The sequence below is a fragment of the Panthera tigris genome, chromosome B2 (genome assembly GCF_018350195.1).
Source record: "Panthera tigris isolate Pti1 chromosome B2, P.tigris_Pti1_mat1.1, whole genome shotgun sequence".
Lineage (NCBI taxonomy): Eukaryota > Metazoa > Chordata > Mammalia > Carnivora > Felidae > Panthera > Panthera tigris.
This window is the reverse complement of record NC_056664.1, coordinates 106,472,311-106,495,243: the sequence shown is the minus strand read 5'-3', so window position 1 is coordinate 106,495,243 and position 22,933 is coordinate 106,472,311. Positions and strand designations below refer to the sequence as shown.

Sequence of the window (22,933 nt, the reverse complement as noted above, 5' to 3'; positions counted from 1 at the left end):
ATGCTCCCCTTTCTCCATGACAGTTTTTCTTGTCCTGAAGTCTGCTATGTCTGAAATTAATATAGCTACTTCCATTTTGGGGGGATTAGTGTTAGCATGGTATATCTTTCTCTCTTTTTAAAAAATTTTCAATCTGTATGTATTTATATTTAAAGTGGGTTTCTTATACATAATATAAGTTGGTTGTGTGTGTGTGTGTGTGTGTGTGTGTGTGTGTGTGTGTGTGTGTGTTTTAATCAACTCTGGTAATTTTGGTCTTTGACTTGGTGTATTTAGACCATGGATGTTCAAAGTGATTATTAATATAGCTGGATTAATACTTGCCATATTTGTTAGCATTTTCTATTTGTTGTCCTTGTTATTTGTTCTTGTTTTTATCTTCCACTCTTTTTTTTTTTGCCTTTTATGGTTTTAATTGAGCATTTTATGATTCCATTTTTTCAGCTTTCTTAGTATATCAGTCGCGCTTCTTTTTAACTTGTAATTGTTTGTTACAGAGTTTGCAATATACATTTATAATTAATCCAAGTCCACTTTCAAATAACACTATACAGTGCAAGTATAGCACTGTATTATAAATAGCAAAATATTTCTAATTCCTCCCTCTCATCCCTTTTATCATTTCTCTCATTCATTTCACTTGCACATAAACACATATAAACATACATACTTGAATACATTATTGCTATTATATTTAACAAACTACTATCAGTTAGATGAACTAAGAATAAGAAAAGTAGAAGTTTTTCTTTTATCTAGTCCTTCTTTGTTGTTCTTCCTTTATGTAGATCTGACTTTTTTTTTTTAAGTTTATTTATTTATTTAAGTAACCTTTACACCCAATGTGGGGCATGAACTTACCACCCCAAGACCAAGAGTTGCACACTTTTCCAACTGAGCCAGTCAGGGCCCTTTATATAGCTCTGAGTTTCTGGCCTATGTTATTTCCTTCTCTCTAAAGAACTTCCTTTGACAGGTCTGCTGGCAACAAATTACCTCAAAAAATTTTTTTATGGAGAAAGTCTTTATTATTTCTTCACTTTTGAAGATAATTTCACAGGGTACAGAATTCTAGACTGGTAGGTTTTGTTCTTTCAATATTTTGAATATTTCATTCTACTCTTGTTACTTGCATGATTTCTGAGGGGAAGTTGTATATGATTTTCATCTTTGTTTCTCTACAGGTAAGTTGTATTTTTCATCTGGTTTCTTTCAAGATATTTCTTTATGTTTTATTTTCTGAAGTTTAAATATGACATGCCTACATGTAAGTTTTTTGGAGGGTTTTATTTTGTTTTGTTTTCTAGCATTTTTCCTGCCCAGTGTTACCTTGGGTTTTCTGGATCCATGGTTTGGTGTCTGACATTAATTAATCAATTAATGACTAATTTTTAGTCAAATATCTTCAAATATCACTCTTGTTCCTTTCTGTCTTTCTTCTCATTCTGGTTTCCCATTACATGTATGTTACGCCTGTTGTAGTTGTCAGGAAGTTTTTGGATATTCTGCTCTGTTATTTTCCACTTTCTCTCCTGTTTGCTTTTCAGCTTTGGAAGTTTCCACTGTACCTTTACACTCAGTAGTAAAGTGAAGTATCTTTACACTCAGAGATTCTTTACTCAGCTCTGTCCAGTCTGCTAATGAGCCCATCAAAGGAATTCTTCCTTTCTTTTTCAGTGTTTTTGATCTCTAGAATTTTTTTTTTTAGACTTTCCAACTCATTGCTCACAGTATCAGAGAAAAATTGCTGATGTTTAATGGGAGAACCTGGGAGGGCTCGTGGAGGTAAAACTCACAAAAGTGTGAGGGTCCCCCTATGAATGGAGATTTTAATTCTCAGAGTCATCCACACTGAGCCTCCAGCAATACATCAGTTACAGTTCAAGTTTTCTTATACCATTACTGGTTCCCATAGAGGTATCTGCCCTGGTAAGGTGTGATTCTCTGTATTTCTGTCTTTCTAATTTTGGGGCATTGGTTTGCCCTGTGACCTCACTTCTCTAATGCATCTTAGAAGAATTATTGATTTTTCAGTTTGGTCAAGTTTTTACTTATTATTAAAGAGGTGGCAACTTGTGGCAACTTCTGAGCCCTTGAAATGCTGGGCTGGAAAACAGAAGAACTCACACAGATTTTCTCCTGCATCTTCTGCTATGAGTTTTCATCTATAAATTTTACATTTTCATTTAGATCCTTGAGTTGATTTTTGTATGAGATTTGAAGTATGGATCAAGATTGATTTTTTTTTTCTTTTTGCATAATGCTATCCAATTATTACAGCACCATTTGTGGAACTGATTATCTTTCCCTCATTGAACTGCTTTTGCATTTTTATCAAAACTCACTTGACCAGATATATTTGGGCACATTTTTGGACTCTGTTCCATTGTTCTTGCTGTCTATCCTTTTTCTAGTGTCATTGAGTTGATTACTATAGCTTTGTAGTAAATCTGGAAAATGGATCATATGAGACCTTCTACTTTGTTTCTTGGTTTGCTCTTATGTTTCCTTTGCTTCTCCATATACATTGTGGAATCACCCTGTCAATTTCTATTTTTAAAAAATCCCATTAGAATTTTGTTTGGAATTGCATTGAATCTATAGACCAGTTTAGGGAGAATTCAGAACACTTTGGGGAAGCGTCTTTAAAATACTGAGTATTGATCTCTCATCCCTGAAATGCAGCTAGATCAACACTGAACCATCTTGCACACTTAGAAAACTGATTTGAGGATTAACACAACAATCTGTACAACTTGAACCACAGAACTCAGCAAGTACGTGGAACAGAGAGGTCAACTGGAGGAGAGAAGCTGCGGAGAGTAGGGAGCTGTTTTTGCTAGTGGAGAGAGGACAGAGACAGGGGAGAGTACAGGAAAAGCACCCCCCGCCCCCCGAGAGTGGCTGGAAAGAAAGAAAGAGTGGACTGAACAAAAAATGGAGAAAGGAAAAAGGGACTGCAAGGGACTGAACAAAAAAAGGGAGAAAGGAGAGGGTTTAAATTCCATTAAGACTCTATAAACAGCGGGAGTGCAGAGTCTGAAACTCCGCAGCTCGATACCTGGCGGTGCTCTGGTGGGAAAGGCGAATCCCCAAGAGCAGACAGCAAGGTCCAAGGGGTCCTCAGGCCACACGGAGAGAGGCAGTTTCCCTGCTGGGAAGGCATTTGGTAGAGGCTGTGCAGCCTCCCCACAGGCAAAGTTCCAGTGGACCCCGGAGAACAGCCACATTCACTGGTGTTGGAACAAGGATGTTAAGGGTTCACTGAAGCCTGGAGCCCAGATGGGTGTTGTGATTTACCATAATCCCTGAAATGCTGCTGCTGCTACATGATCATGTGAATTTTTTCTGGGGTGGACTGGCACCTGGCCACAGTCCCTGGGCATCTGCAGTAGCATGGCCCCAAGAATGTTCCAGGGGGTGGGCCAGCACCCAGCCATTTCTCAGCGAGACCCTCCCCTAGAGGGTCTGAGTGGGTCAAAGTTGCAGGGCCCTCAGAAGTGAGGGGTTGGGAAACATAGTCCCATCTGAGATAAAACTTGGGAGGGAGGTACCTCCTGACAAGATGGCTTGGTCATGGACTTTGTAGAAGTGGGGAGTGGACAGGAGCCAGAAACAAAGAAGGGGTGCTTCATTGCCAGTCAGTGAGAGCACAGAGTTCTGATACTAGAGGCAAGGTAGCTGAATGATGCCATTTTCACCCTCCCATGCATGCACATACACACCTACACCACCACAACAATCCACCCCAATGAAGTAAGTAGCGCCATCCAGTGGAGAACAGAACTGCTACACCAAGTCCCACACACTGGGCCACCACACTCTAGTGGAACACCACAAATCTCTCCTCCTGCTTAGTTTATGGAGTATAAAGTGCTTCATAGTTTGACTTCTAAGGGAAACTGTAATTTCAGTCATATATCATTCTGTTTGCTGGTCTGTCTATTCAGTTTTTTTTCTTTTTCTTATTCTTGAATACAGAAAGAGAATAAACTTATTTTTACTTTCTGTTTTTATAAAATTTTTCTTATATTTTTCTACTATATCTTTACTTTTTTGTAAATTTTTCAAATTCAATTTTACTTTCATCATTTAATTTTATTCTATTTTATTGTATTCATTTTTAAAAATTTTCAAATGTTTTCCTTTTTTTCTTTCCTTTCCTTTCCTTTCCTTTTCCCTTTTTCTCTATTCTATCAAGCTGCTTTCAACAACCAGACCAAAACACACCTGGGAACTAGCATTTTTTGTGTTATTTTTAATTTTTAAATTTTAATGTTTTTTGTTTTTTACTTTACTCACTCTTTTTCTTCCTTCAAAATGATGAAACAAAGGAATTTACCTCAAAAGAAAGAACAGTAAGAAATGACAGCCAGGGACTTAATCACAGATACAAGCAAGATGTCTGAACCAGACTTTAGGGTCACAATAATAATACTAGCTGGGGTTGAAAAAAAAGCACAGAATCCCTTTCTGCAGAGATAAGAGAAGTAAAATCTAGTCAGGATGAAATTAAAAATACTATAACTGAGCTGCAATCTCGAATGGATGCCATGGCAGCAAGAATGAATGGGGCAGAGCAGCAAATCAGCGATATAAAGGACAAATTCTGTAGAATAATGAAGCAGAAAAAAAGAGAGAAACTAAGGCAAAAGAACACAATATAAGAATTAGAGAACTCAGTGACTTATAACACCCAAATCATAGGGGTCCCAGAAGATGAAGAGAGAGAAAAAGGAGTAGGAGGTTTATGTGAGCAAATCATAGTGGAAAACTTTCCTAACCTGGGGAAAGACACAGACATCAAAATCTAGGAAGCTCAGAGAACTCCCACTAGATTCAACAAAAACCAACCATCACCAAGTCATATCATAGTCAAATTCACGAAATATTCAGTCAAGAAAAGAATCATGAAAGCAGCAAGGGAAAAAAAGTCCTAATCTACAAGGGAAGACAGATTAGGTTCACAGCAGACATATCCACAGAAACTTGGCAGGCCAGAAAGGAGTGACAGGATATATTCAGTGTGCTGAATTGGAAAAATATGCAGCCAAGAATTCTTTATCCAGCAAGGCTGTCATTCAAAATAGAAGGAGATATAAAAATTTTCCAAGATAAACAAAAACTAAAGGAGTTCGTGATCAGTAAACCAGCCCTGCAAGAAATTTTAAGCATGACTCTGTGGTGGGAGAAAAGATGAAAAAAAAAAAAAAAAAACTTAAAAAGACCAAAAGCAACAACGACTAGAAAGGACCAGAGAACATCACCACAATTCCAACTCTACAGGGAACATAATGGCAATAAATTGATATCTTTTCAGTACTCTAAATGTCAATGGACAAAACAATCCAAAGACATAGGGTAACAGAATGGATAAGAAAGCAAGATCCATCTATATGCTGTTTACAAGAGACCCATTTTAGACCTAAGGTCATCTTCAGATTGAAAGTAAGGAGATGGAGAACCATCTATCATGCTAATGGTTGCCAAAAGAATGCCGGAGTAGCCATACTTATATCAGATAATCTGATTTTAAAATAAAGACTGTAACAACAGATGAAGAAGGGATTATATCATAATTAAGGGTTCTATCCACCAAGAATATCTAACAATTGTAAACGTTTATGTTCCAAATGTGGAAACACTCAAATATGTAAATCAATTAATCACAAACATAAAGAAACTCACTGATAATAATAGTAGTGGGCTTCAACACCCCGCTTACAACAATGGACAGATCATCTAAACAGAAAATCAACAAGGAAACAATGGCTTTGAATGACACACTGGACCAGATGGACTTATCAGATATATTCAGAACGTTTCATCCTAAAGCAGCAGAATACACATTTCTCTCGAGTGCACATGGAACATTCTCTAGAATAGATCCCATACTGAGACACAAATCAGCCCTCGACAAGTACAAAAAGATCGAGATCATACTATGCATATTTACAGACCACAATGCTATTAAACTTGAAATCAAACACAAGAAAAAAATTGGAAAGGTAACAAATATTGGAAAGAACATGCTACTAAAGAATGCATGGGCTAACCAAGAAGTTAAGAGGAAATTAAAAAAGTACATGGAAGCCAATGAAAATGATAACATAGCCTAAAATCTCTGGGATATAGCAAAGGCAGTCATAAGGCAGAAGTATATAGCAATCCAGGCCTTCCTAAAGAAGGAAGAAAGGTCTCAGATACACAACTTAACCTTACACTTTAAAAAACTGGAAAAAGAACAAGTAAAACCCAAAACCAGCAGAAGATGGGAAATAATAAAGATTAAAGCAGAAATCAATGCTGTCGAAACAAAACAACAACAAAAACAAAACAACAATAACAAAAAACAATAGAACAGGTAAATGAAACCAGGAGCTGGTTCTTTGAAAGAATTAACAAAATTGATAAACCCCTAGCCAGACTGATCAAAAAGAAAAAGGAAAGGACCAAAATAAATAAAATCAAGAATGAAAGAGGAGAGATCACAACCAATATGGAAGAAATACAAATAAGAGAATATTATGAGCATTTATATGCCAATAAAATGGGCAATCTGGAAGAAATGGACAAATTCCTAGAAACATATAAACTACCAAAACTGAAACAAGAAATAGAAAATTTGAACAGACCCATAACCAGTAAATAAATCAAATTAGTAATCAGAAATCTCCCCCCCAAAAAGAGTCCAGGGCTGGATGGCTTTCCAGCAGAATTCTACCAAACCTTTAAAGAAGAGTTAAGACCTATTCTTTTGAAGCTGTTCCAAAAAATAGAAATGGAAGGAAAGCTTCCAAACTCATTCTGTGAAGCCAGTGTTACCTTGACTGCATAACCAGGCAAAGACCCCACTAAAAAGGAGAACTACACACCAGTTTTTCTGATGAACATGGATGCAAAAATCCTCAACAAGATACTAGCCAACAATACATTAAAAGAATTATTCACCAGAACCAAGTGGGATTTATGCCTGGGATGCAGAGCTATCACAAATCAATCAACGTGATACATCACATTAATAAAAGAAAGGACCAGAACTATATGGTCCTCTCAATAGATGCAGAGAAAGCATTTGACAAAATACAACATCCTTTCTTGATAAAAGCTCTCAAGAATGTAGGAATAGAAGGATCATACCTCAAGATCATAAAAGGCATATACAAAGGACCCATTGCTAATATCATCTTCAATGGGGACAGTTTTCCCCTGAAGGTCAGGAACATGACAGGGATGTCCACTCTCACCACTGTTACTCAGCATAGTATTAGAAGTCCTAGCCTCAGCAATCAGACAACACGAAGAAATAAAAGGCATCCATATTGGCAAGGAGGAAGTAAACTTTCACTCTTTGCAGACAACATGATACTCCATGTAGAAAATCCAAAAGATTCCACCAAAAAACTGCTAGAACTGATCCATGAATTCTGCAGTCTCAGGATATAAAATCAATGCACAGAAACCGACTGCATTCTTATACACCAATAATGAAGCAACAGAAAGAGAAATCAAGGAATCGATCCCATTTACAATTGCACCAAAAAACATAAAATACCTAGGAATAAACCTAACCAAAGAGGTGAAAAATCTATACGGTGAAAACTGTAGAAAGCTTATGAAAGAAATTGAAAACATACACACAAAAAAGGAAAAATATTCCATGCCCATGGATTGGAAGAACAAATATTGTTAAAATGTCAATATTACCCAAAGCAATCTACATATTCAATGCAGTCCCTATTAAAATAACACCTCATTCTTCAAAGAGCTAGAACAAACAATCCTGAAAGTTGTATGGAACCAGAAAAGACCCCAAATAGCTAAAGCAGTCCCAAAAAAGAATGCCAAAGCTGGAGGCATCACAATCCTGGACTTCAAGATGTATTACAAAGCTGTAATAAAGACAACATGGTACTGGCACAAAAACAGACCCTCAGAGCAATGGAACAGAATAAAGAACCCAGAAATGAACCAACAAATGTATGGCCAATTAGTCTTTGACAAAGCAGGAAAGAATATCCAATGGAATAAAGACAGTGTCTTCAGCAAATGGTGCTGGGAAAACTGGACAGCAACATGCAGAAAAATGAACCTGGACCAGTTTCTTACACCATACACAAAAATAAACTCAAAATGGATGAAAGACCTAAACATAAGACAGGAAGCCATCAAAATCCTAGAGGAGAAAGCAGGCAAAACCTCTTTGACCTTGGCCGCAGCAACTTCTTACTTAACACGTCTCCGGAGGCAAGGGAAACAAAAGCAAAAATGAACTACTGGGACCTCATCAAAATAAAAAGCTTCTGCACAGAGAAGGAAACAATCAGCAGAACTAAAAAGGCAACCGACAGAATGGGAGAAGATATTTGCAAATGACATATCAGATAAAGGGTTAATATTCAAAATCTATAAAGAACTGATCAAACTCAACACACTCAAAATACAAATAATCCAGTGAAGAAATGGGCAAAAGACATGAATAGACACTTTTCCAAAGACATCCAGATGGCTGACTGACACATGAAAAAATGCTCAACATCACTCATCATCAAGGAAATACAAATTAAAACCACAATGAGATACCATTTCACACCAGTCAGAATGGCTAAAGTAAACAACTCAGGCAACAACAGATGTTGGCGAGGATGCAGACAAAGAGGATCTCTTTTGCACTGCTGGTGGAATGCAAACTGGTGTAGCCATTCTGAAAAACAGTATGGATGTTCCTCAAAAAATTAAAAATAGAACTACCCTATGACCCAGCAATTGCACTACTAGGTATTTATCCAAGGGATACAGGTGTACTGTTTCAAAGGGGCACATGCACCCCAATGTTTATAGCAGCACTATCGACAATAGTCAAAGTATGGAAAGAGCCCAAATGTCCATCGACAGATGAATGGATAAAGAAGATGTGGGGTATATGTATATGTATATGTATATGTATATGTATATGTATATGTATATGTATATGTATATATACACAATGGAGTATTACTTGGCAATCAAAAAGAATGAAATCTTGCCATTTGCAACTATGTGGATGGAACTAGAGGGTATTATGCTAAGTGAAATTGGGCAGAGAAAGACAAATATCACATGACTTTACTCATATGTGAAATTTAAGATACAAAACAGATGAACATAAGGGAAGGGAAGCAAAAATAATATAAAAACAGTAAAGGGGACAAAACATAAGAGACTCTTTTTAAAAAAAATTTTTTTTTAACATTTCTTTATTTTTGAGACAGAGAGAGAGAGAGAGCATGAACAGGGGAGGGTCAGAGAAAGAGGGAGACATAGAATCTGAAACAGGCTCCAGGCTCTGAGCTGTCAGCACAGAGCCCGACGCGGGGCTCAAACCCACGGACCACAAGATCATGACCTGAGCCGAAGTCGGACGCTTAACCAACTGAGCCACCCAGGCGCCCCTAGAGTGAGAGACTCTTAAATACAGAGAACAAACTGAGGGTTCCTGGAGTGATTGTGGGTGGGGTAGATGGGCTAAATGGGTAAGGGGCTTTAGGGAGGACACTTGTTGGGATGAGCACTGGGTATTATACATAGGTGATGTATCACTGGAATCTACTCCTAAAATCATTATAGCACTATATGCTAACTAGGATGTAAATTAAAACAAAACACAGTCCACTGGAAAAAAAAATAAAAATACTGAGTTTTTCATTTCATGAACATGGAATATCTCTTCATTTGATTAGGTTGTATTTGACTTCCTTTATCAATGTTTTGTAGTTTCTGCTTACAGATCTTGCACATTTTTATGTTTTATTTATTTATTTTTAGTAATCTCTACACCCAAAGTGGGGCTTGAACTTGTACATTTTTGAAGGTTTATACCCAGGTATTTCATATTTTCAGGTACTATTATAAATTGTATTATTTTTTAATTTCAACTTTAAATGTTTTCTAATATATATAGAAATGTGACCGATATTTGTATATTGACTTGTATTCTGCAATCTTGCTACCCTCACTTATTAGTTTTAGTAGATTTTTTGGTAAAGTATTTGGAATTTTAAACATAATTATGTTGTCTGAAATGTAAATAATTTTATTTTTTCCTTTTTGTTCTGATGGTTTTGACTTCTTTTCCTTTATTTTATCGGCTAGAACCCCATGATGATTTTGAATACGAGTGATGAGAACATATCTCCTTGCCTTGTTCTAATTTGGGGGATGAGGGTGAGGGTGGGAGTAAACATTCAGTCTTTTATTGTTAAATATGTTAGTTGTATAATTTTTGTAAATAAGACTGAAGAAGTTTTCTCTATTCCTAGTTTTCTGAGAGTTTTTTTTTTTTATCATAAATAGTTGTTGAGTTTTATCAAGTGTTTTTTTCTGTATGTAGTGAAGTGGTCATTTGCTTTTTGTTCCATTTATTTATATGGTAAATTATATTGGTTAATTTTCATTAAAAAATTAGCCTTGCATTCCCAGGATGAACCTTACTTGGTTATAATCTATCATTATTTTATGTATTGTTTGATTTGCTTGTACTGTTGGAAGATTTTTGCGTCTATGTGAGAGATACTGGTCTGTAGTTTTCTTTTAATATGTCTTTAGTTTTGGTATCTTGATAATGCTGATTGCAGTAAATGAGTTGGGAAGTGTTCCTTGTTTTTCTGTATTTTTAAAATTTTGTGTAGAATTTGTATTAGCTCTTTCATAAATGTTTGGTAGAATTCACCATGAGGTCATCTCAGTCTATAGATTTTTGTGTTGCAAGATTTTGATCTAAATGGTCAATTTTAAAAAACGATATAGGGGTATGCAAGCTATCTGTTCCTTTTTAGATAAACTTTGGCAGTTTATATATTTCAAAGAATTTGACCATTTCATCTAAGTCATCAAACCTAGGGTATAGAGTTGTTCATTGTATTTCCTTATTATCAGTTCAGTGTCTGTAGGGTTTATAGTAATCTCCCCCTGTCATTCCTGATATTTGTAACTTGTCCCTCGTCTTTTTATTTCTTGGTCATTCTAGCCAGAGGCTTACCGATTTTTATCAACAGTAGTCGTTATAAATACTCGTTATGTGTCCTATACCTTTTAAAGAGCTTTATTATATTCTATTTGAATATCTAAGACTCCATAAGATACATTCCATTGTTACTCCCTTTTATAAACAAATAAACAGAAGCTTGGACATCTTAGGAAACTTGCCTATAGTATGACAGCCAGAATGACGGATCCAGGATTCAGATCCAAGTTGGTGTACTACAAAGCCTTTGTTTTGACCACTGTGCTTTACTGACTGGTACAAAGGACAAATCAAAACCAGAGAAGATATATAACGGAGTCTTTGCCCTCACACCGTGACTGGGAGCAAACTCTTCATTTTTATCATTGGACCGTAGTATCTACTGTTTTCTGTCTTTGGACCCCTCTCTGTAAACAGCATATAATACAGAACATCTTGTGATAAGATGTCATAAGGTCTCCAGAGCTCTGTTTGCTCCTTCTAAAAGTTTAGAACACTCAGTGAGGGTACCCACCAAGGAGAGACAGAAAATTTGGGGACTTCTGGTTGCTACAAAATATTTAATAACATATCTTACAGTTTCAGAACATAGGATCTTCTGAGGCCTTCCAGTGTCTGGATATCTGAAATAGTTGTCCTGATGCCATCCATTTTTTTTAAATTGAAGTAAACTTGACATACCATATTGTATTTGTCTCAAATGTACAACATAGTGACTTGACATTTATATACATCATGAAATGTTCACCATAAGTCTAGTTACCATCTGTCACCATACAAAGTTATCACACTATTATTGACTATATTCCTTATGCTGTACTTTACATGCTGTGACTTACAAATAATTTCACACTTCTTAATTCCCTTCATTTGCTTTGCCCATCCTCCCACCTGCCTCCCCTTGGGAACTACCAGCTCTCTGTCTGATGCCATCCTTTGTATACAGAATAGAAATAAAAGTGTTGACTCTATGCCCTTCCCTTTAAAATATAGGTACTTCGCCCTCATAGATATAAGATATGCTTTTGAAAATAAAAGCTGACATAGCTTGCTTGTTTCCTTAGGTCTGACGGTAACTGCTGTGAAAGACTCAGGAGAATGGAATTTGGAGGCTGGAGCATTAGTACTTGCAGATGCGGGCCTTTGCTGTATCGATGAGTTTAACAGTCTCAAAGAGCATGATAGAACCAGTATCCATGAGGCAATGGAGCAACAAACCATAAGTGTTGCTAAGGCTGGGTAAGAGTTTCTTTTCTTTAAAATCTATAGGAATAATGACATTAGTTAATATGTGATTATGAAAAAATATGAACCTTATTGAACTACAAGGTATGTTTGGTCTTATCAGGTATTATCAGTTAACATTCATCAAGACACACATTAGCATCCCCTTGGAAGTGTATGAGGAAGTAAAAATGAGGTTTTGGGACAAAGAAATGAAAAACTAAAGTATATGCATATTCAATAATGTGTATCTACTGTGGGCATATTACTATGTTAGGAAATTTAAAAGATTCAAAAAGAAAAATAGCATAATTTCTCTTTTCAATGGCATTCTCCTTATCTGTCCTAATAGAAGGTGATCACAGCATGTGGAAAACTGAATAATAAAATATATTAACATAAAATGATGTGCCTGTTTGTGACTCCAAAAGGTTTAGGGGTTGAGGTATGTGAGTCACTGGTGGCATATGACCACTGAGGAGGAAAAGTAGGCAGGTCAGATAGAAATCCATTCATTCAGGCCCTGAGGTGATTATGAGAAACTTCTCTGGCTACAAAGGCTGACCACCAAGTAGGCTGCTGGGTCATCCAAAAAAGGACAGAGCTAGAACTATCTCAGCCCTAATGCTACTGTTATAGATGTGAGGCCAGCTGATCAGGCAGATAGGACTGCCAGCAGAGTCTTCAAACAGCAGTGGGTATAAAGACAGATGCTGGTGTGTATAGATTCTCTGAGATCTAATTTTATGCACTTGCAAAAAAAAAGAAAGGGAGGAGATGAGAGGATATAGCCCATAGGAAAAAGACACAAGAAAAAGCTAGGTGGAACCATTACCAGATCTATTCATTTCACTTGATGTACATTCACTCTGTATATATTCATTAAGAGCCTGCTATGTGCCAGGCACTGAACTAGACACTGAGAAGTACAAAGATGAATACAGCACTATTCTTCAGGTGTTTGCTATTTTGTTGGGGAAGATAAACAAAAGAGCACGAAAGTGATAAGTTCATAATAAAAGTGATATGAGATCATACTTAAAATAATTATTGCTTCTAAACTCTTTATCAGGGGGAAATTAGAGATATAGTTTCCTAAATATCTTCAAGGCTACTTTCTCTTCTCATTATGTCTCCATTTAGTTAGCACCTTTGCTGGTTGGCAGGATTTGTAGTTTATTTTGATATGCCTTTTCCAGAGAAAATCTGGGACATTTTGAAGTATTCCTTAAAAATTTACCCTTACATCAGGGAAAATTTGAACAAATGCTTTAAATCTATTTTTAGAAAGGGAGAAGATTAGCAGTGCTATATGATAGGCTACAGAATAAACTTTTTAAAGCGAAAATATTTGCTTAATCACTCCTAGTACCTTACTCTCTGCTAGATGTGAATTAGTATGAATCTTTTTGCTATCCATAAATGTGTCATAAGTTCCAAAAGAAATGTTCTATAGCTGAACAGTTCAGTTATGGCAACCATAGGTTGGACGATCTTGTCATTACTATACTTTATGCACTGAAACAGGGCTTTTTACACTGTGATGAGGGACCAGTTTTGTCTTTTTCAATTCATCACAAAGCAATACTTTTTTAAAGTTTATTGAGAGAGAGAAAGAGCGCACACGTGTGCATGAGCAGGGAAGGGGCAGAGAGAGAGAGAGAAAGAGAGAGAGAATCCCAAGCAGTCTCTGAGCTGTCAGTGCAGAGCTTGAACTCACAAACCATGAGATCATGACCTGAGCTGAAACCAAGAGTCAGAATCTTAACTGACTGAGCCACCCGGGTGTCCCACAAAGCAATATTTTTATAAAATACAATAACTTAAAAAAATTTTTTTAATGTTTATTCATTTTTGAGAGACAGAGTGTGAGTGGAGGAGGGGCAGAGAGAGGGAGACACAGAATCGGAAGCAGGCTCCAGGCTCTGAGCTGTCATCACAGAGCCCAACGTGGGGCTCAAACTCACCAACCATGAGATCATAACCTGAGCTGAAGTCAGATGCTCAACCGACTGAGCCACCCAGGTGCCCCTATAAAAATTATCTTAGGGGCGCCTGGGTGGCGCAGTCGGTTAAGCGTCCGACTTCAGCCAGGTCACAATCTCGCGGTCCGTGAGTTCGAGCCCCACATCAGGCTCTGGGCTGATGGCTCGGAGCCTGGAGCCTGCTTCCGATTCTGTGTCTCCCTCTCTCTCTGCCCCTCCCCCGTTCATGCTCTGTCTCTCTCTGTCCCAAAAATAAATTAAAAAAAAAAAATTATCTTAAAAAATGAAATAAAAAAGCAAAGACATACAGAACATAAGGCTAAGTTCTTCTCCCCCTTCCAGAATGTGGAAAGGTGTAAGAGCATGTCACTCCCATCCTAACAAGAAAAATCCAGATAGCCCACAAAAATGATAACTTTCCTTGAACATATCAGAGAGCTGAATTTACAAGGAAATCAAGGGAATTAATTCTAAAGTGTGACAGGCCCATCTGAGGAGAGATGATGTTCACTTTTGACAGAGCGTGAGAGGAAGAGGTGGCTGCCATAGAAGAAAATAAGGAAAAATGACTAAAGTTTTTAAAATTCCTTGATCTCCAAGCATGAGCTAGCATGTCAGTGTAGAATAACTCACATCCAAACACAAAGGGAGTTCTCTCTTGCAAGCCCTTCTCCTCCTAAGGGCCTCTTAGGGGAGGGATAGAGCAGGAAAACAGATCAAAACAAAACAAAACAAAACAAAAAACACTGTACTTCAGGAAGAGGTTAGAGCACCTTCCTTCCCTCCCACAGGAGCCAGGCAAAATGGTGCTGCTTCTGGGGAAAGGGTAGAAGCAAAAGCCTTTTTCTTCTGATGGAAGGGCAGGAAACACTCATCAGGTCCAGGATCCTGAACCAAGGCAAAGATTCCATTTCCTTGGGAAATGGGACAGAACAATTCCTCCTTCCCAAGGACCAGCACAGATACATGTCAGGGTTCTGCTGCCACCAGGCTGGAGGGACAGAGAGGCTTACAGCTTTCCAGCCCATCCCATCAAAAAGCGGGTTCACAGGGGCGCCTGGGTGGCTCAGTCGGTTAAGCGTCCGACTTCAGCTCAGGTCACGATCTCACGGTCCGTGAGTTCGAGCCCCACGTCGGGCTCTGGGCTGATGGCTCAGAGCCTGGAGCCTGCTTCTGATTCTGTGTCTCCCTCTCTCTCTGCCCCTCCCCCGTTCATGCTCTGTCTCTTTCTGTCTCAAAAATAAATAAACGTTAAAAAAAAAATTAAAAAAAAAAAAGCGGGTTCACAAACCCTGCTTCAGACCAGGAGACCCAAGAACCAACCTGGCTCCCAAATAAGCCTAACACCTGGTAATTAGCAGTCTGCCACTGGGGAAGGTGCAGGAGTATGGAAAGAGACACCCCCTGTGGTGTGGGTGTGCAGTGACTGCTGAAAGCTGAAGGTAGAGTAAACACACTGAGAATGATCTTCCAGCATTGCACTACAACCCCCATCTAGATGCACAAAATTGTGGCGACTCAACAGTGACCAAATTTGAAATCTCTGGTGCATTGAAGATAACAACAAGGCCACTACCCAGATCAACTGTCATGGCCTTACAGACACTGAAGGCCATCTCTACACATGAAATGGTATAATATTATTTGAAGATGTAAACTCTAGAACAGCCCCTAGAAAATAAAAGAGTGCATAACTAATAAACCAGGTGTAGAGATAAAATGGAATTATAAGAAATAATACAAAAGGAGGCAGGAAGAGAAGAAAAAGGAAACAGAATAGTAGATGGGACAAACAGAATGCAGTTAGCAACATGGTAGATCCAAATTCAACCATATCAATAATTACATTAATAGCTATGTAAACAATTAAAAGGCAGTGATTGTCACATTTGATAGAAAAGTAAGACTCAACTAAATGCTCTCTTCAGGAAACTGACTGACTGATTGATTTATATTGTCAGGTTAGCTAACTTACAGTATAGTCTTGGCTTCAGGAGTAGATTCCTGTGATTCATTACTAATACAACACCCAGTGCTGTCTTTTTTCCATGGATATTCTTTCCTACTTTGTCTAAGATTAGTTGGCCATATATTTGTGGGTCCATTTCTTGGTTCTGTATTCTGTTCCATTGGTCTGTGTGTCTTTTTTTGTGCCAGTACCATACAGTCTTGTTGATTACAGCTTTATAAAGCCAAGGACTGTGATGCCTCCAGCTTTGGTTTTCTTTTTCAACATTACTTTGGCTATTTGGGGCCTTTTGTGGTTCCATACAAGTTTTAGGATTGTTTGCTCTAGCTCTGTGAAGAATGCTAGTGCTATTTTGAATGAGATTGTATTGAATGCATAGATTGCTTTGGGCAGTACCAACATTTTAACAATATTTGTTCTTCCAATCCATGCGCATGGAATGTTTTTCCATTTCTTTGTGTCTTCTTCAGTTTCTTTCATAAACTTTCATAGTTTTCAGCGTATAGATCTTTTACCTCTTTGGTTAGATTTATTCCTAGGTATTTTATGGTTCTTGGTGCAATTGTAAATGGGATTGATTCCATGATACCTCTTTTGTTGCTTCATTATTGGTGTATAGAAATGCAGCCAGTTTCTGTACATTGATTTCATATCCTGTGACTTTGCTGAATTCATGTATCAGCTCTAGCAGCTTTTTGGTGGAGTCTTTCAGGGTTCCCGTGTAGAGTATCATGTCACCTGCGAAGAGTGAAAATTTGACTTCCCTGCCTGCTTGGAATGCCTCTTATTGCATTTTGTTGTCTGATTGCTGATGCTAGGACTTCCAACACTATGTTAAACAACAGTGGTGAGAGTAGACATCCCTGTCATGTTCCTGATCTCAGGGGGGAAGCTCTTGGTTTTCCCCATTGAGGATGATGTTAGCTGTGGGCCTTTCATATATGGCATTTATGACATCAAGATATGTTCCTTCTATCCCAACTTTCTTGAGGTTTTTATTAAGAAAGGATGCTATGTTTTGTCAACTGCTTTTTCTGCATCTATTGTCAGGATCGTATGGTTCGTATTCTTTCTTCTACTGATGTGATGTGTCACGTTTATTGATTTATAAACATTGAACCAGCCCTGTAGCCCAAGAATGAATCCCACTTGATCTTGGTGAATAATTCTTTTAATATACTGTTGGATTTGATTTGCTAGTATCTTATTGAGAATTTTTGCATCCATGTTCATCAGGGCTATTGGCCTATAATTCTCCTTTTTAGTGTGGGGTCTTTTTCTGGTTTGGAAATCAAGGTAACGCTGGCTTCATAGAATGAGTCTGGAAGCTTTTCTTCCATTTTTATTTTTTGGAACAGCTTGAGAAGAATAGGTATTAACTCTGCTTTAAATGTCTGGTAGAAAGTCCCTGGGAAGCCATCTGGCCCAGGACTCTTATTTGTTGGCAGATTTTTGATAACTGATTCAATTTCTTTTCTGGTTATGGGTGTGTTCAAGTTTTCTATTTCTTCCCATTTGAGTATTAGTAGTGTGTGAGAGTCAGGAATTTGTCCATTTCTTCCAGATTGTCCAGTTTGTTGGCATATAATTTTTCATAGTATTCTCTGATAATTGTATTTCTCTAAGTGTTGGTTGTGATCTCTTTTATTCATGATTATATTTATTTGGGTCCTTTCTCTTTTCTTTTTTAGAAGTCTGGCTAGTGGTTTATCAATTTTGTTTATTCTTGCAGAAAACCAGCTCTTAGATTCATTGATGTGCTCTACTGTTTGTTTTGTTTTTGTTTTTGTTTTTGTTTTGGATTCTACATTGTTTATTTCTGTTCTAATCTTTATTATTTGTCTTCTTCTGCTGGCTTTGGGCTTTCTTTGCTGCTGCCTTTCTTGTTTCTTTAGGTGTGAGGTTAGGTTATGTATTTGGGACCTTTCTTGCTTCTTGAGATAGGCCTGAATTGCAACGTATTTTCCTCTTAGGACCACCTTTGCTGCATCCTAAAGGGTTTAGACTGTTGTGTTTTCATTTTCATTTGCTTCCATATATTTTTTAATTTCTTCTTTAATTTCATGGTTGACCCATTCATTCTTTAGTAGGATGTTCTTTAACTTCCATGAATTTGGGGGCTTTCCAAATTTTTCTTGTGGTTGATTTCAAGTTTCATAGCGGTGTGATCTGAAAATATGTATGGTATGATCTCAATCCTTTTATATTTGTTGAGGGCTGTTTTGTGACCCAGTATGTAATCTATTTTGGAGAATGTTCCATTTGTACTCGAGAAGAATGTGTATTCTGCTGCTTTTGGATGAAAAGTTCTGAATATATCTGTTAAGTCCACCTGGTCCAATGTGTCATTCAGAGCCGTTGTTTCCTTATTGATTTTCTGCCTAGATTATCTGTCCATTGCTCTAAGTGGAGTATTAAAGTCACCTGCAATCACAGTATTGTTATCTATACATTTATTTATGTTTGTGATTAATTGATTTATATATTTGGCTTCTTCCACATTGGGGGCATAAACATTTACAATTGTTAGCTCTTCTTGATGGATAAACCCTTTAATTATAATATAATGCCCTTTTTTATTTCCTGTTAACAGTCTTTGTTTTAAAATCAAGTTTGTCTGATATAGGTATGGCTACTCCAGCTTTCTTTTGCCATCCAGTAGCATGATAGATGGTTCTCTGTCCACTCACTTTCAATCTACAGGTGTCCTCAGGTCTAAAATTAGTCTCTTATAGGCAGCATAGAGATGGATCTTGGTTTTTTTAATCCATTCTGATACCCTATGTCTTTTGATTGGGGCATTTAGTCCATTTTCATTCAGAGTGACTATTGAAAGACATGGATTTAGTTTCATTGTGTTATCTGTAGGTTTTGTGCTTGTGGTGATGTCTCTGGCCCTTTGTAGTCTTAGCAGCATTCCACTCACAGATTCCCCCTTAGGATCTCCTGCGGGCTGGTTTAGTGGTCGTGAACTCCTTCAGTTTTTATTTGTCTGAGAAGCCTTTATCTCTCCTATTCTGAATGACAACCTTGCTGGATAAAGGATGCTTGGCTGCATATATTTCCTATTCAGCATATTGACTATTTTCTGCCACTCCCTTCTGGCCTGCTAAGTTTCAGTGGACAGTTCTGCTACTACCCTTATGTGTCTACCCTTGTAGGTTAAGGACTGTTTGTCCCTTGCTGCTTTCAGAATTCTCTCTTTCTCTTTGTAACTTGCCAGTTTCACTATGATATGTCATGGTGTTGACCTGCTTTTGTGGATTTGGAAGGGAGTTCTCTGTGCCTCTTGGACTTGGATGCCTGTTTCCTTCCCCAGATTAGGTAAGTTCTCAGCTATAATTTGTTCAAATAAACCTTCTCCCCCTTTCTCTCTCTTCTTCTTCTTCTGGAATTCCTATGATACGAATATCATTTCATTTCATTGAATCACTTAGGTCTCTAATTCTCCCCTCATGGTCTAGTAATTTCCTTTCTCTTCCTTTTTCAGGAAGGAAAAGGAAGTTTATCTTTTTCTATAAGTTTATCTTCTGTTTCACCTGTTCTCTCCACTGCTTCTCCCATCCTCCTTGTCAGTGCCTCTGGTTTATTTTGCATCTCTTTTATAACATTTCTTAATTCATTGTGACTATTTTTTAGGTCTTTGATCTCTGCAGCAGTAGATTCTCTGCTGTGTTTTGTGCTTTTTTCAAGCCTGGCTATTAGTCTTATGACTGTTATTCTAAATTCTTATTCAGACATATTGTTTATATCTGTTTTGAGCAATTCGTTAACATTTCTTCTTGGAATTTATTTTGAGGAGAATTCTACCATTTTGTCATTTTGGCTAGGTTTCTGTCTTGTTTTAATAGCTTGTTGTGTGTCCTGCACCTGTGAGAACTACTATATTAAAAAGGGGTCATAGACTCTCCAGGGCCTGGCACTTCAGCAAGTGTTTTTAAAAAAATTTTTTTAACGTTTATTTATTTTTGAGACACAGAGAGAGAGACAGAGCATGAATGGGGGAGGAGCAGAGAGAGAGGGAGACACAGAATCGGAAGCAGGCTCCAGGCTCTGAGCCATCAGCCCAGAGCCCGACGCAGGGCTCCAACTCATGGACCGTGAGATCGCGAGATCGTGACCTGAGCTGAAGTCGGATGCTCAACCAACTGAGCCACCCAGGCGCCCCCAGCAAGTGTTTTTAGAGTGTGTTTCTTGCACTCTTTTGTTGCATATTTTACTGCTTTATCCCACTGGTCAGTCTTCTACAAAGCTTCTCCTTGCTTGTAGTGGTGGATTGTTTAGACCTTCCACCAGGTGTGCTTTGATTTGTTCATTGAAGTAACCCTGGAAGAAAGGAAAGGGCAGGGGACATGATCCCACACAAAGAGAAGAATGAAAGGGGCAACAAAAAAGACCAAGCAGAGAATCAAAGAAACTATAAGGCTTAATCCAGAGAGAGAGGGAATGGAAAATAAGAAGAAGGAAATATAGAAAAGGGGTAAAAGAATAAAGTAAAAATGCCCAATTAAACAGACAAAGCAGAGAAAGAAAGAAAAAAAATATTTATGTATTTATTAAGAATTGACTAAAAATCAAATCAGAAACTATGGGCCTGATCCCAAAGGGAAAAAAAGAAGAGGGTAGAAAGAAAAAGAGAAAAGAGAAGAGAAGGAAAAGAGGGCAAAAGAGAGAGAGAGAGAGAGAGAGAACAGACTAACATACAAAACCACAGGACAGTTGTCTGTTGGTGCCTGGGACTGGTGGCTGTGCTGGTTGGGAGGAGAGGCTGTCTGTTCCCTCAGTGTCAGTCCCGCTCCAGTAGATAAGCAAGTGCCAGGCACAGAGGGGTGGGGTTTGGGGTAGGCTGGTACTGCCCCCACTGGGAGCCACTGTGCTGTTCCCTAAAGCCCCACAGTGTTGGTGATGGGGAGAAAAATGGTGACACCGCAGTCTCCCTCCCTAGACCAGGTGTCTCAAACCACACTGTTCCTCACAGAGTGGCATGGGCAGTCAGCTTGCCCTGCTCCACAGTTTCCTGTGCCTCCTAGGCACTTGGCTGGGATTCAAGACCCGATGTCTTAAAGGATCCCGCACCATGGGGACCAAGTTCTGGGATGGTGCCACTCCACCCTGCTAATATGGCTGGTGCCTGCAGGGTCTTTTGTCCTTGCAGGGCAGGGTGGGGGGGTGCAGTATACTCTCTTTCCACAGTACTCAACGGAGGGGACTGTTCTCTTCCGGTGTGCCTCTGATATGCTGTTTTATCTCCCCCAATTTGCATACACACACCTCTGTCCCACCAGGCTGTCTCTCTCCACCTATGGAGATTTTTCTGTCATTCTGCAGATAGATTTCTTAGGTGTTCCAAGTGTTCTGACCTCAATACAACTGTGTTTGAGGGAAATCCTGGTCCCCCTGCATGTCTGCCATCTTAACTCCAGAAACTGACTTTAAATGCAAACATATAAGTAAGTGAAAAGGATAGGAACAAAATATTCCATGGAAACACCAAACCTTGACCAAGACGTTATAGGAAAATAAAATTACAGAACGATATCCCCCACGAACATAAGACATGAAAATTCTTTTTTTTTTTTTTAAGTAGGCTCTGTGCCCAATGTAGGACTTGAACTCATAACCCTAAGACCAAGAGTCGCATGTTCTACCAACTGAGCCAGCCAGACATGAAAATTCTTAGCAATACTTTAGTAAATTAAATCCAGCAGTATATTAAAAAGATTATACATTATAACCAATTGGAGATCATCCAGGAGTGCAAAGTTATTATAACATTTGAAAATCAATTAATGTAATTCACAGTATTAAGGAATAAATGAGAAAACATCTCAATAGATGCATAAAACATATTGGACAAAATAATGATAAAAATTGTCAGCAAACAGGAAGAGAAGTCCATCTGCCTATTTATACGTTATCTATGAAAAACCTACAAGAAACATTTCATGCTTAATGATGAAAGACTGAATGTCTTCCATTTAAGCATGGGAGCAAGTCAAGGATGTCCAGTCTACTTCTAATCAGTATTGTAGTGGAAGTCTTAGTCAATTTAGTAATACAAGAAAAAGAAATGAAAGACATTCAGTTTAGAAAGGAAGAAGTTATAACCCTCTATATAAATGTGTGTTTACATAGAGGATCTTAAAGAATCAATGAAAATGGTGTTAGAACTAATAAGTTTTAAAAGGTTATAGGATGCAAGGTTGGCGTATAAAAACTAATTGTATTTCTGTATGCTACCAATGAGCAATTAAAAACTAGAATAAAACATACTACTTATAATAGTATCCACAAATATGAAATGTTTAAGGATAAATCTAGCAAAATATATTCCATATTTTTACAGTGAAAATTGCAGACATTGGTGAAAGAAATTAAAGAAGACCTAAGGAAGTAGAGACATAGACTAAATTTCACTCATCAGAAGACAATGTTAAAATACCTGTTTTCCTCAAAGCAATCTATAGAATCCATGCAATTTCAATTAAAATCCCAGGAGGCTTTTTGCAGAATTGACAGGTGATTTTAAATTTTTTATGGAAAGGCGCAAGAAGTATAATAGCCAAAACAGTTTTGAAAAAGAACAAATTTGGAGGACTTGCTTCACTTCAAGATTTACTGTAAAGGCATAGGAATCAAGATAAGGTAACACTGTGTAAAGGTAGACATATATCAGTGGAAGAGAATACAGGTCTAGACATAGACCCACAGATATAAAGTCAGTTGATTTTTAAGAACAATGCCAAGATAATT

The 22,933-nt window shown here is 37.8% G+C and overlaps 1 protein-coding gene across 1 annotated transcript in view; it reads left to right on the top strand.

Annotated features, from left to right (window-relative positions):
* MCM9 (minichromosome maintenance 9 homologous recombination repair factor) overlaps positions 1 to 22,933 on the top strand; it is a 111,342-nt gene that overhangs the window by 54,373 nt on the left and 34,036 nt on the right. The window contains 1 exon segment of the mRNA XM_042987081.1: positions 12,067 to 12,241. Within this exon segment, the coding sequence (XP_042843015.1) occupies positions 12,067 to 12,241 (175 nt within the window).